Source organism: Filobasidium floriforme (assembly GCF_021052385.1).
Source record: "Filobasidium floriforme strain CBS 6241 chromosome Unknown HD553scaffold_33, whole genome shotgun sequence".
In the NCBI taxonomy this organism is placed as follows: Eukaryota; Fungi; Basidiomycota; class Tremellomycetes; order Filobasidiales; family Filobasidiaceae; genus Filobasidium; species Filobasidium floriforme.
Genome location: NW_025763654.1, coordinates 36,905 through 49,879, shown reverse-complemented (window position 1 = coordinate 49,879; position 12,975 = coordinate 36,905). Strand labels below are relative to the sequence as shown.

The window sequence follows — 12,975 nt, the reverse complement described above, 5'->3', positions numbered from 1 at the left end:
GGGGAAAGGCGAAATGCATAATCGCCCTTCAGATAGAACATCTCGAGATTGTATGATAAGCCTGAAGTAAATGTTGAATGCGTCACTGTTCTGGTGCCGTGATTTCATAACTCATACCAGGGTCCATTAAGCTTAGCTCAGACAAAATTAAAAATGATGATGGACAACCCATATTCCCGCTTTGCAGAAATTGAACTCGTTGCGACGATAATCCGCAAACGACTCTCGTTCGACGACATATTGCTCAACCTTGCCGATCGTAACAAATGTGATGGAAATGTCTCGTACAAAAGAAACGTCGATGCGCTCATTTTTAAAAGCAAGCGCGCTGATTTACAATTTCAAGGCCTTTCCCTGTAGAGCCGCGAAGCAGGCCTCGACTGCACGCATGTATTCCGGCTCCATGTAGTCTTGATCTCTCTGACTATCCTGTCGAGATACCTTGATCTCCAGCATCGTGTTCTCCGATGCGCAAGTCCACAGGTACTCTGCGAATTCGACGGCATCGAAAGGCAGATCTCTTTCATACCCGCCCCGCAGACACACCCGAAGGTGTTCAATCTGGCTAGGAGCATTATCTTCCTCTTGCTTGCGGCGGGACGACCCTGCAGCGTACCTGAGGTTGTTGCGAAGGTCTTCCGGGTCCTTGTGGTCTCCGACGTCGAATTTGAGTGTAACACGGCGGCAGGAAGTCAAATGAGGCAGCCAAGCCAGATCGGCGTTCTCGATGAACACGTAGGTCAATCTCCCCGCCTGTCTGATTAGCCAAGACTCAAAGTGCTGCGCCACAAGAGGCATGACCGTGATCCAGAGTTTCTCCAGGTTGGGACAGAGTGACAGTAAGGTTACGAGTTCGTCCGGGGTAGATCCGGCCTGGTGTCTCCCCCTCCAAAGGTCCGCCTTCAAGAACAACGTTCCCAATTTGGCAAAGGGCGACGCTTCAGCTCGGCCTAGCTTGATGCGTTTGGCATGTTCGACCAATATCAGCTCGGGAACGTCGTTCCTGTGTCTCAAGATTGATTTCGGAACGTCGTCCGTCTCGGGTGTGCGCCATGGTCCCTGCACAGTCTGGGAGATACGGTCCCCCACAGCTTGGTAGTGACGGCCCATGGACTCGATCCGGGTTGGAAACAAGGTCGCTTCGGAATCGGCGACCGGTAGAAACGCGTTCTCTGACGGATGCCAATCCGGCCAGCGAAGGCTTCCTTCCAAGTGCAGGCATTGTCCTGCTATAATATGTGTTTCGTCGATCCAGAACAAGACCGGGCTGATGTAATTGACCGAGGCTGAGAATGTGTAAGCAGGCCACTCCGAACGGAGATTGACAATTTCAAGATTCTCGAGCCGTGTCAGATGACAGGTCTTCTTGATATCCCATTGATTCTGTGAATTCCTCTTGATGTCGTTCTCGTGTACGGCCAAGCGTCTGACAGCCTTGAACAAGACATCCATGCGCGCCTGAGCAGCAGGTCTAGACGTGTTTTAGTGACGCGACACGGCGTGTGGTCATTCCCTCGTCAAGAGAACAAGACTCACCGGATCATGGTCGGATTCTATCATCCTTCGGATCATTGTCTCAGAGACCGTATGATACAGATATTTGGCGGTCCGACGATATCCCTCTTTATCCGATAGGCTAACACGCCATAAAGTACCTGGTAACCTGATTTTCGGAAGACCATAGGAGAGCCACTCATCTATATTACTTAAGTCTCGGTGGTGAAAGAACCGCCCTAAGTAGTATCGGAATCCCCTCATAGAGCGAGGATAATGTGAGACTGCGGGCGTATTTCCGTCGGGATCCTGGATATATGCGTAGATCGCGTCCATACAGAGGTCATTGGAGTACAGGCGCTCAGCGGCCGACTTGACCTCGTCTTCTTGGTATTGCATGTTGGCTCGGTCCGCCATGCGCTTAAAGGTAGGTCTGGACGACATCGTATTGGTCAAATCGCTGGTTCAAATCGAGCTCCAAACTTTTTAACGGGCTGGTGGTCTCCTAGATTTCTAAAGGTGAATCTTGTCTCACGCGTCGCCCCAGGCGACGTGGTCTCCTCGTACAAAAGTTGAATCATCCATTGAGAGCTGACTCGCCGAGGCTGCATGTCTGATTGAGAACCTTCTCGAATCTTGCCTCCGTCAGCGCTACTCTATTCCGCAGCGCTTGTCTTGAGGCATGACTTTGGGATCGGATAATTCGCAACATCTCGACATCGCATTGCCAATCGAGCCGCGATCTTGAGAAGAAACGGCTGGATACGTATGATCCCAAACGTGACATTCAGTATCATGCTTCAGTGGGAAATGATATGAGTAACCTTAGCACCCAAATTCAAGCGTCAGTGCCTGTCGACAGCAAAGTTGACGTTCTGTATGGCCTGTCCATCTCGATTGTCTGAGCTACTCGACGAGGTATGTCACAACTGGACCGACGCCGCGTCACCATATTGACAACAAGGTGCCGACGGGCTCGCAAATTGCTTCACCCGACGTACAGCGGCGAGGCCATAACCTCACGACGTACTTCGACTAGACACGAGCCGCCCCCTCACTGTATCGGCGTCGTATCGGCGTTGAAGTGGTCGATTTACGGGACACCATACGATCCTCTTGCAGGTTCCCGAAAACTGACCGAGGACTGGCGCGCGCGCTAAATTCTCATCGTTGAGAGATATTCCATCGGGTGGCGAAAAGAATGGTCCGTCGAAGTCGCAAGACTGCTTGCAACCAGGAACTCGGTCGCTGTCTGGCCCATCTCTTCACGAAATTACCCCGGAGTGACCCTGGATTCCCGCTTTTTATGATACCCCGCATGCTTTTCCATGTCTGCCCGGGCCGGTGCCAAGACCCCAGCGAGCATGCGCCATGCGGACGAACCTAGATCTGACGAATATTGGATCGGCGCAAAGGACGAGTATGACGAGCATGAACTGGGACGACTTCTATGACCCGACGATATTCCGCATCACTGTATGAATAGTATATAATGCTCTAGGTGCATTAAACGATCTGTCCTGCTGAGTCGCGTAGTTTGTATACCTCATCCGCCCATCCTCGATCAACTTTCAGACCCGAACCGAACGTCGAAGATGTTTCTCTCTAGCCTCTTGACAACCGCTCTGGCTCTTTCGACCGCTGTCGTTGCGGCTCCCTCCTCCAACGGTAACAAGGCGAATAACAACGGCCATGGAAATGGTCTCGACAAGAACAAGAAGAACGCAAACAACGGAACTTGCCCGTTGACCGCCGTCGACCCCGTCGAATTCCCTTATCCTAGCAAGTCGAGCCTTGCGTAAAAGACTGTTGACCGTGCCGGACACAGAATTTAACCTTGTCGTCCTACTTTCTGTAGACGAGATCCACGGCGACATTCAGTTGATTCATGACCCTTCGGTGGCCAAGGTCAACGGGACCTATTACCTTTACTCTACCGGTAAGGTCCAAGCATTCCTCGATATACTGGTCTCGGCTCATCATCTCCACTGTTACCTATCTACGACCCTTTCTCGCTTCTACCATACATCATGGCTCTCTATGCCCGGCAGGCGAGGGTATCCCGATCCGCAAATCGACCGACCGGATCAACTGGAAGTTTGCGGGCTTTGTCTTCCCCGACGGCGCTCCTAGCGTAACGGATGCCTATACGAATACTACCAACGGGTCACTCTGGGCTCCTGATGTCGTGAGTCGCTAGGCGTCTTATGCCGTTCCTGACTCCATCGACCTTGTACGTGCTGTATACCGAGGTACTCACCCATCGCGTACTCGCTCTAGTCGTACCACAAGGAGAGCAACCAGTTCGTCCTCTACTACTCGGCCAGTTCTTTCGGTTCCCCGATCTCGGGGATCTTCCTGGCAACCTCTCCCACCGGAGAACCTGGTTCTTTCACTCAGTACGTGATATCGATCTTTACTGTTCTGTCGTCACGATCTGCTGGAATTAAAAGCCCGCATGCGGCCTGATCGCTGATCCGTTTCCGGAACGTGCTGCAGACAAGGTCTCGTCATCGAATCTTCCCCAGCCAAGGATCCTTACAACGCGATCGATGCCAACTTGGTATATAACGGAACTTCTTGGCACCTTTCCTGGGGCTCGTGGTGGAAAGGTCGGTGGTCGGTTTCGAGGTCTTTTCTCGACACCTTCAACGTGTTTGCGATATTCCCGGGTCGCTGACTTAACATGACGTTCCATTTGCATAATTGTAACAGGATTGTACATGACCGAGGTCGACCCAAAGACGTTCATGCCCATCTCCAAGAACACATCGGAATACGTCTTACTGAGCTCGCGACCTTCCACTTTACCCATCGGGGCCAATTGGGGTGGCGAGAACGGTAGCGAGGGGGTAAGGTTGCAAACGGTCCGGTCGCAGTCGGTTCACCGCGACTGACCCGGTCTCTGTGTATTTTCGCTCTGTTCTCTCTGCAGCCCTATGTCATCAAGTATGGATGCTACTTTTATCTCTTCTCCGCATGGGACCGGTAAGTCAAGACGATGCTCCATAGTTTGAATGCTTCATATGTTCGACTTGTAACTTACCAGGATTGCCGCTTCGTCTACTCACATTGTATAGTTGCTGTGCCGGTTTGGACTCTACCTACAAGATCGTCGTCTCCCGTTCGCTAAACGTCAACGGGCCGTACGTCGACAAGCAAGGTACCCTCGCTACTGCGGGAGGCGGAAGCATCGGTAAGTATCCCCTTACTGTATTACTGTACATGGGCCAAGTCACGCTCCGGCCGAGCCGTATCACGACCCGTCACTAACCTCTAACCCGCTATCGGCGGTATACAGTCTTGAGCTCGCACGGCGATATCGTCGGGCCGGGCCACATGGCCGTTCACGAGGAAGAAGACGGAGTTTACATGTAGTAAGTCATCGCTGGGTTTGCGACGGATATCGATTGACATAGTCTTATCCACGACGAGCTCACTGAAACACACACACACCCGCTCTACTCTACAGTTACCACCACTATACTGCCGAGAATTTCGAGTTGGGGATCAACAAGCTCGACTTTTCGACCGGATGGCCTGTTGTCGTTTGATCAGCTTCGAGTGATCGGGGTTTTGATATCAGAAGACTTTTTCTCAGCTATGATGTAAAGAGGGTAAGGGAATGTCGAGGTCGTGGTCGCAACAGCGAAAAAAAATATGGGTATAGCCGCTCTCCGTCCAAAGGTTGTATCTATTTGATCTGCTGATGTCTGAAGCAAGGCGGATACGGTCTCCTGTTTCCTCGTGACCTAGGGAGAGCTCGATATCAAGACGATTTTGTTGCCACTTTCGCGTTGCAGCACGGTGCATACCTCGGGGGTCTCGATCTCATGCACAATCTCCTGAGAATTCTCGTCGTGACGTCCAAGTGCGGATCAGGATATGGAGCGTATGACTCGAGGGGAATGTACACATACTTCAATTGCTGGAGACGACGTGGTTCGAAAGCGTCCATTCAAACAACCTGTTTTTGTCCCTTTCGACTCTATCTGTGGCTGAAAGCAAATCTAAGAGCCCACCGAGCGGGTTTGACGGGTAGGACGGCATTCCAGGTTACGATATCCGAGTAGGACTCGACCACATATCCTTCGGTCTTCTTCACAAGCTCACTAGCTACCATGTTTCGTCAAGCGACGATGAAACCGATGGGGTGAACCACTTGAAACACCACAGCTCCCTCTCTGTCTCTGTGCGCGTCGCCATCTCACAGGCAAGATTCGTCATATGGATGTCAAGTGAAGACGACGATGGTATAAAAGTGATCGCACTCGACGACTCGTAGCATCCACACCGTACCTCGTATCGACAGATACACGGCTACTCGAATATACCTCTCGCGAGCGCGGTCAGGAAGAACCCCATTTCGGCTGGTGGGCACACACGAGATGGGATCGATATCGACGTCGAGGGGGACGGGCGTCATGCCTAGGAACGTCACGCTAGGTAAGTCATATTTGCACCTTCGACATTTGCACAACTGTATGCTGCAGTAGACATGAAGGTGTCGGGTTCGTCGGGTCGGATGGGGATGTGCAAGCTGACTAGAAGCCCGTCAACGGTTCTTGGTGTCGATCATTATCATCATCAGGGATGTTCGTAATAGACGAATTCAAGTACCTGGACGAACGCGGACAAGAAGACCTCGGTCGGCAGAGCTCGGAACAGGTGAGCTAACTGGTTAAGCTTTCTGCTTTCTGCTTTCTGTGGTCTACATTTTAAGCATCCATACAGTAGTGCTAGTCGCTAGTCGATCGTCGATCGTGGATGTATACACGGCTGAAAGCGGAGAGATTGCGCTGACTTTGATCTCGATCTTGGACGACTTTGGCTTTGGCTTTGGTGGAATTATGGATGATGCATGATTCATGATCATATCATAATGTTGTTGTGGTAGATCGGAGGAGCGGGGACGTACTGTAAGTCCCCCCCCCCCCCTCAGCGTTTCCCCGGTCTTTTCTTTTTACACTCGTCTTCTCAACCCTCAACCCTCAACCCGAACCGACCGACCGGTGTCAATCTTATCGCACACTTCATACATATACTCAATGCACTTCACTGAACATTTCTTCTCTTATCTACTTCTCTTACACCTTTTTGGGCCTGTTCTTCTCGATCTCCGTCTTTTTCTTCGGAATATAAATCCCTCTTTCATCGGAATACCAATCCACGACCTATCACGCATGGTACACGGCACACCGCACACCGCTCTCTAAACCTCAACGAACATGGACACCGTGGAAACATGGACACCGTACCGTGGAAACTCATATAGACTCGGTCGGAGCTCGGATACACCTTCCAGCGGATCAAGTGGGGCAGGTCGTCCATCTGGGGAATGTCTTCCCTTTTCTTGACAACACCACCAGCGGCTCCTCTTCGTCAACATCTCCTCCGGCTTCTGGATCTTCTTCTGGTTCTACCGCGTTGAACGAGGATACCAATTCCACCCCTACCAACTCCACCTCCGAGACCCCCACGTCCGATACCAATATCTATATCGATATCACCTCCAAGCCTCTTAAACCCAAACAAGGCGATAACTTGAACACCAAAGCAAAACCAAAAGCAGAAATAGAAGCAGAAACAGAAGCAACAAACCCAAACCCAAAAAACGCAGCAGACGAACCCACCCAATCCACCCTCGAAACCTACGGACCCGAAATGTGGGAATTCTTGCAGCGAGGCGATATCGATGGACGGGGGACGACACGCGCTTTGAATATATTCAAGGTTGGGGGGGAGGCTAGAGAGTGAGTTTTGGGGATTGTGGGGGTCTTTTGGAGTGGTTTGCGAGGGTTTGAGAGGGTTGGCTAGGGTTGGGGGGGGGTGGAGTTTGAGGGAAGAGGTTGGCGAGGTGGAGAGGTTGGCGAGGTGGAGAGGTTTGTGAGGTGGAGAGAGGTTTGTGAGGTGGAGAGAGGTCTGCGAGGTGGGGAGGTTCCGACGATCCGGAGACCGAGATCGTGGGTCTCGACTCGGCGAGGTCTCGATGGCAGCAGGCCGGGGCTGTGAGATACTGGGGCGTGAATGCGGATGAGGCGGTGGACGTGGATGTGTGGTAGAGCAGGCGAGGTGATCGATCATAGTGGCGTATAGTCTCGCAACGACAACAAGGAAATCGAGAACAGATCAAGAGAGATGAGAAGAGGTGAAGAAGAAGCCACAGAGTTGAAGGGTGGAGTGAACGAAAGGTCGGACTGATGTTCGATACAAGATTCGACTCGCCATCCTGTCAATCATCTTCCAAAGACGTCGGTCAGCTGATCATACCAACACGTTTCTTTCTGGCCTTTTCGTCCTTTCTCTCGGCTTGTGGGCCTCCAGTTTCCGGTTCCTCACGCCCCCCATCCGGATCTACCCGCAGGATATTTTTGACTCGCCCCGGTTCTTCTCGAAATCGAAAGAGGATAGGAATTGTCGGCCTTGTTCCGTACACTTTCCATCGGCCCCGACGAGGACTAGGGAGATCTTGCAACAGATCGATAGGATCGATGAAGAGTTGCGACAAGGGACTGCGGGGCAGGAAGATGAGGGGTGGGATCCGGAGTTGATCTGGGAACCGTTTCCTGTGAGTCCCGAACCCGACACGATCTCTCATCAGAATCCTCGGACTGTATTCGATTTCGTGACTGACCTGAGTCTAAACATTGGCCTACTGTTTGCGATCTCGCCCCGCCGGTCACCGAATCAAATTCGGCTCGGATCGCCTTGTCTCGAGGGCAGATGAACTGCACACATCGGGAATGGCCCGAGCATGCCGCCCTGTTGCCCCGGATGACCGTCTTTTCGCCCAACCATGTCGAGTCGCTCGCACTGCTAGGGAAGATCCCGAGTCCGTATACGAGCGACGAGGAGCTGGAGGGGTTGTTGGGCGAGTGGGGGAGGGTGGACGAGGTGTTGGAAGAGGTGGGGAAGGAGCTGTTGAGGGTCATGTTGGAAGGTGGAAGCGGGTCTACTCGGCATCGAGGATGGGAGAGAGGTGTGGTCATCCGGTGCGGGTCCAAGGGGTGTTTGTTGTTCACTGCCAACGGGATCGCCGGACTTCCAGCTTATTACACCGAGTCCACGGAGGATCAAGGGCAAGTCGTGGACGTTACCGGAGGGGGAAATGCTTTTCTCGGTGGGTTGGTGGCGGGACTAGCGAGTCGTCCGGGAATGACACTGGTCGAAGGTGAGCTTAGGGCCTGAACTTGGAGAGGCAAATCTTGTATGCTCAAAGGGTCTCTACCCAACAGCCGCCTGCTACGGAAGCGTGTCGGCATCGTTCACGATTCAGCAAGCTGGACTGCCGGTCCTCACAAAGCGAGACGGCGTGGAGATGTGGAACGGAGAGACGTCCGAGCACAGGCTGCGTGCGTTTTGCAAACGTCATGGTTTTCCCGTCGGCGATCCATACAATGCGGAGGCACAATCGTTGTGGGCACCAAGATAATACTTCTAGTCGAGAATATATACATAGATCGCTTGCCATGCTATCGTCAGTTCATTGCGTTACAGATCATACAACATTAAAATCGTGATTGCCAGCCCGTTGTGAATGCTCGATCACTCTTCATCCGGTCGCTCAATCAACGGCCTGCTCTCTTCGTCCGTGACCCGCTTGCTATGTCGACGAGAACTGCGCGATCGGTGATGGTGGTGCTGCTGCTGTGGCTCGATGTAGTCTTCCTGATCCCGCTCGTCGATTGGGGGTGCCGAGCCGTAGATGAGGGATTGTATCATGATCGTCAGATCGAAAACGAGCGTCCCTCCCGAACCCAGCAGGTACCTGTCAACGATGATGATCCAGGAAGCGTTAGCTTGGGGGTCGAATGGGAACGATTGGGTAAAAAAGGCTGAACTCACGGCAAGGCTTCCAAGAGATAATACCCAACCATTTCCGGGTTGCTCTCCCCATCGCTCCCCGTCGGATTCAGTACGATCGAGAGGACGTACGTGAGGTTGCCGCAAAAGGCGAATACGAAGAGCAGGATCGATAGACCTTCGACGGATTTACGTTGGTACTATCGGCGGCAAGCACGAGGTTGCGGAACGTCAGCTAGGGTGTCGCAATGAGCGGCTCCCGATGAGAGAGAAGTCGAGCAACTCACGTTCTTCCAGATCTGAGGCAATCTGCTGGTCAGATACAGGGTGGTACAGATCCACGCGGACATCCTACCGATAAGACGTTGGACCGCCGCCTTGTCCCATCGTTTGTGTGAGGGGTGGTCGGGCTCGATTTCGGGTTCACCCGATGAAGGGTCGTGCGAAGGGTCGGTGTTGGACGCGAAGTAGAGTTCGAGTACGTCTATGTCCTGTGTCATTTCGATATCTGTCCCGGTCCATCGGGGCGAGATGACCGCCCCTTCCTTCTTCCCTACATCAAATCGCTGTCCATCCGACCGAACGTCCAGACTCCCAGCTCGACCGCGCTCCAGACTGGTCCCCCAGCCTCGTCCGTTCGAGTTCGACCCTGTCCCCGTTCCGCTACCCGAGCTCCCAGTTAAGTTCAACCCCGCCAAAGCCCAGACGCCCATGAACACAACTCCAGCCACCGCCCCGCCCGGCGGTCGTACAGAGGCGGGCTTGTTCTCGGATCCGCGTATCCGACTCGAACTCCGGGTACGAGGTGGACCCCCGGGCGGATTGTTATGGGTCGTACTGGGATTAGAGCGCCCATCGGCAGGTAGAGGCAGACCTTCGGGTTGTCGACCCCGGGTTCCCGTGGGGTCGTGGTTGAAAGAGACCGAGGGGGAAGTAGAGAGACCTGATACCGATTTCGATTTGGGCGTAGTGGTATTGGTATTGGTGGTCAAGCGAGGGCTGGACGCTTGACTGGCTTCCCGGGTGGATGAGGCTGAGTAGCCTCGATCGCGTTGCTCGTCATTCCCGTGGGTTTGATCGGGGGAGACTTCGGAGATGTAACTGTCCCCCAATCCTAATTCGAGCTTGTTACCCCTCTCCCTACTCGCAGAACCCGCGGGGAGAGCGTTGTTGCTACGAGTCCGACTCTCCGAGCCGTACCTCCTCCTGGATCGACTTCGTTCGACCCGCTCAGCAGCGAGAGCGACTTCGAGAGCGGCTTCTGTCAAGCTTGATGGTCTCGGATTCGGGGATCGCAATAGGCCTTGCTGGGAGTGTGATCGGAAGAGCGAGTGATTGCTGGTATTGGTATGCTCGTCCGGCCTGGTGTTATGATTCACTGGCGAACTGGGGTCGTACGCCCGAGCTCGGATTCCAGGATCAGCTGGATTTGAAGCTTGAGTTTGGGATGGACCTTGAGTGAACCGGGGTTGAGAGTAGTAGACGTATTGACCCGTCAAGACCAGGTCTATCAGGCAGAAATAGGCTGCGAGGAGGGTCTGCGGGAGGTTCGAACGGGGGGGGGGGGGGGGGGGGGGACGTCGCGGGAACGAGGGGATGTAAGATGTGAGCAATAGAGAATCGAGATCAGCTTGAAGATCCTGGATTCGGATTGAGAGGGCTCGGCGAGGAAGAGTAACGAAAAGCCAAGCCTTGACAAGACGAGAATGAGAGATGTAGGATGATGATGAAGCTCACCTGAAACTCTTTCTGGTCCGTCAAGATACACCCTACGAGGTTCGTTATATCCCCTACAACGTCCCCACAACAAGAAAAGACGAGACGACATAAGATGAGATGAGGAGAGCGTAATCCGATCAGCTTCGGCTTGCTTCGATACGAGATGCTCAATGCTCAATGCTCAATGCTCAAGCAACGAGGAACGAGGAACACATAGCAGGGCGGAGAGGTAGAGTACGGGGGGGGGGGGGGGGGAGGTTGGGGGGAATCTGCGACTCACCGGCTAACCAATTCACCAAGAAAGGTAGCGCTAGACCTTGACATGATTGGGAGACGTAGTTTTCCCAGAATTGGCTGTATGGGCCGAGCGTAGCGAGGACCGAGGACCGACGAGCGAGGACCGAAGAGCGAGTGACGAGGTATGGCGTAGAGAGGTTTTGTACGACGGTGATGGTGTAAAGTGGGTTGCGACGGGCGATAGCGTAGCGAGGACCGATGTTTAGCGAGGATCGGTGTAGCAGCGTAGAGAGGTCGAGGTGACAGCGAGGACCGAGGACCGAGGACCGATGTTCAGAGAGCATAGTCCGTGATGATAGCGAACGTGATCGATGTTTGTCATTGCGGTTGCGGTTACGAGCAGAGGATGATAATAGTGATAGCGTTAGAGTGGAATAGACGGAGATGGGGTTGTAGATGAGACGATTGGATTCGATGTGGGTTGGTGGGATTCGGTGGGGATTGGTATGTTTGTGATAGGCATGATAGCATGATAGACAGCATAAGATCAGCTCGCAATTCGCACACCTCGACGCCCGATACACGGCACACGATGAGAAGCAGAAGAGCAGAGCAAGAGCCACAGCTCCCCCAAAGAGAAAGGAATTGCTAAGGACGATGACGCCGACGACACTTACGGAGCCTGTGCGACGACCCAACATCCGATACTGATCATGCCCATCGCGGAGGAGACGTTCTCTTTCGTCCATGTTGATGGCCAGGGTACGAGGTCCGACGTCCACATTCTCGGGCGGAAACTGGTCTGGCGAGTAAATGTTATATGATCAGGGCGATGGTCTATATGAACAGCTGGTCTTGAGACGGTGCGGCGTTGAGTATATGGAGTGGACAGGTCGATGTGGCCAGAGTGGATAGCTGACGCGAAAGAGGTTTGACTCGGATGCGGGCGAATCCTATCAAGCATATTCCTTCATATACAGCAGCAGCAGTGTCGTCTTCCACCGTCTTCCTACCGCTACAAACGACTCCTAGCTACTGATCTAGCCTTGAGCATAGCCACTTGAACCGCCGTCAGCGACTGAGGATGGCGAATCTGCTCGTTGGCTCATCCCTAGGGTATGACGAGAACCTCTCGGTTCGACCACGGGAACCCCTAACCCAGGTCGCAGGTCGACAAACAAAAAAGACGCTATGATATCGCATACACAGCGGGGTGAAGCAATCGTCCAAGACAGACAGGGGCATCTGATAGTGTAGTCGTTATGGGTTGTACGGAGTTACGGGATCACTAACCCTTCGTAAATACCAAAGGATATCCGGGGCAAGAGTGATCTTCGCTTACCTACATTTTCCCGCATCAGGCCTACTTCTGTCCAGAGCTGTTCAAGTTCACTAATTGCTGAGAAGGTGGTGCTACAGGATTGCAGATGGCTTCGATCAAGGTGTCCTTTTCTGCTTGAAGTTGTTTCCAGGTCGTTTGTGAGCTTTTCCATCCATTCAGTCTTCTTGCGCAGGGCTTCGGCCGAGGTCTGCTTTTCTGCTTGAACTTTTTCCAGGTCGTTTGTGAGCTTGTCCGTCTCTTGAGTCTTTGTCCATAAGGCTCTGCCCTTTTTGCCATTATCCATTCGAAGTTCTCCTGCCTGTGTTGTGATGATGTATCGACCCGGAACAGTATTTGAGACCAGTCATGAGTTTGTGGTATTGAGGCAAGCTCCTTGGGTG

The 12,975-nt window shown here is 53.0% G+C and overlaps 5 protein-coding genes across 5 annotated transcripts; 2 read left to right on the top strand and 3 right to left on the bottom strand.

The window, feature by feature from the left end:
• Positions 1-333: 333 nt before the first annotated feature.
• Positions 334-1,938, bottom strand: HD553DRAFT_365982 (uncharacterized protein; the record flags this gene model as incomplete). Its single annotated transcript, XM_046184091.1, has 2 exons — positions 334-1,458; positions 1,537-1,938. 2 exons carry the CDS (start codon positions 1,936-1,938, stop codon positions 334-336), a joined length of 1,527 nt encoding a protein of 508 aa, XP_046032430.1.
• A 1,151-nt stretch (positions 1,939-3,089) lies between these two features.
• On the top strand, positions 3,090-5,177 carry HD553DRAFT_365974 (arabinanase; the record flags this gene model as incomplete). Its single annotated transcript, XM_046184090.1, has 10 exons — positions 3,090-3,257; positions 3,376-3,433; positions 3,546-3,682; positions 3,775-3,893; positions 3,994-4,106; positions 4,210-4,346; positions 4,430-4,482; positions 4,575-4,690; positions 4,796-4,871; positions 4,967-5,177. 10 exons carry the CDS (start codon positions 3,090-3,092, stop codon positions 5,046-5,048), a joined length of 1,059 nt encoding a protein of 352 aa, XP_046032429.1. The 3' UTR covers positions 5,049-5,177.
• A 741-nt stretch (positions 5,178-5,918) lies between these two features.
• Positions 5,919-8,942, top strand: HD553DRAFT_320789 (Ribokinase-like protein). Its single transcript, XM_046181175.1, has 6 exons — positions 5,919-6,162; positions 6,392-6,413; positions 6,770-7,247; positions 7,819-8,062; positions 8,218-8,665; positions 8,730-8,942. The coding sequence occupies exons 1-6, from the start codon at positions 6,088-6,090 to the stop codon at positions 8,924-8,926; spliced, it is 1,464 nt and encodes a 487-aa protein (XP_046032428.1). The 5' UTR covers positions 5,919-6,087; the 3' UTR covers positions 8,927-8,942.
• On the bottom strand, positions 8,943-12,173 carry HD553DRAFT_320785 (vacuolar membrane protein). Its single transcript, XM_046181174.1, has 6 exons — positions 11,931-12,173; positions 11,297-11,370; positions 11,035-11,087; positions 9,585-10,835; positions 9,340-9,497; positions 8,943-9,262 (listed from the first exon to the last, which is right to left on the bottom strand). The coding sequence occupies exons 1-6, from the start codon at positions 12,035-12,037 to the stop codon at positions 9,040-9,042; spliced, it is 1,866 nt and encodes a 621-aa protein (XP_046032427.1). The 5' UTR covers positions 12,038-12,173; the 3' UTR covers positions 8,943-9,039.
• HD553DRAFT_320780 (uncharacterized protein) lies at positions 12,174-12,908 on the bottom strand. The gene is made up of 2 exons (XM_046181173.1): positions 12,600-12,908; positions 12,174-12,498 (listed from the first exon to the last, which is right to left on the bottom strand). Exons 1-2 carry the CDS (start codon positions 12,876-12,878, stop codon positions 12,325-12,327), a joined length of 453 nt encoding a protein of 150 aa, XP_046032426.1. The 5' UTR covers positions 12,879-12,908; the 3' UTR covers positions 12,174-12,324.
• Positions 12,909-12,975: the final 67 nt, after the last annotated feature.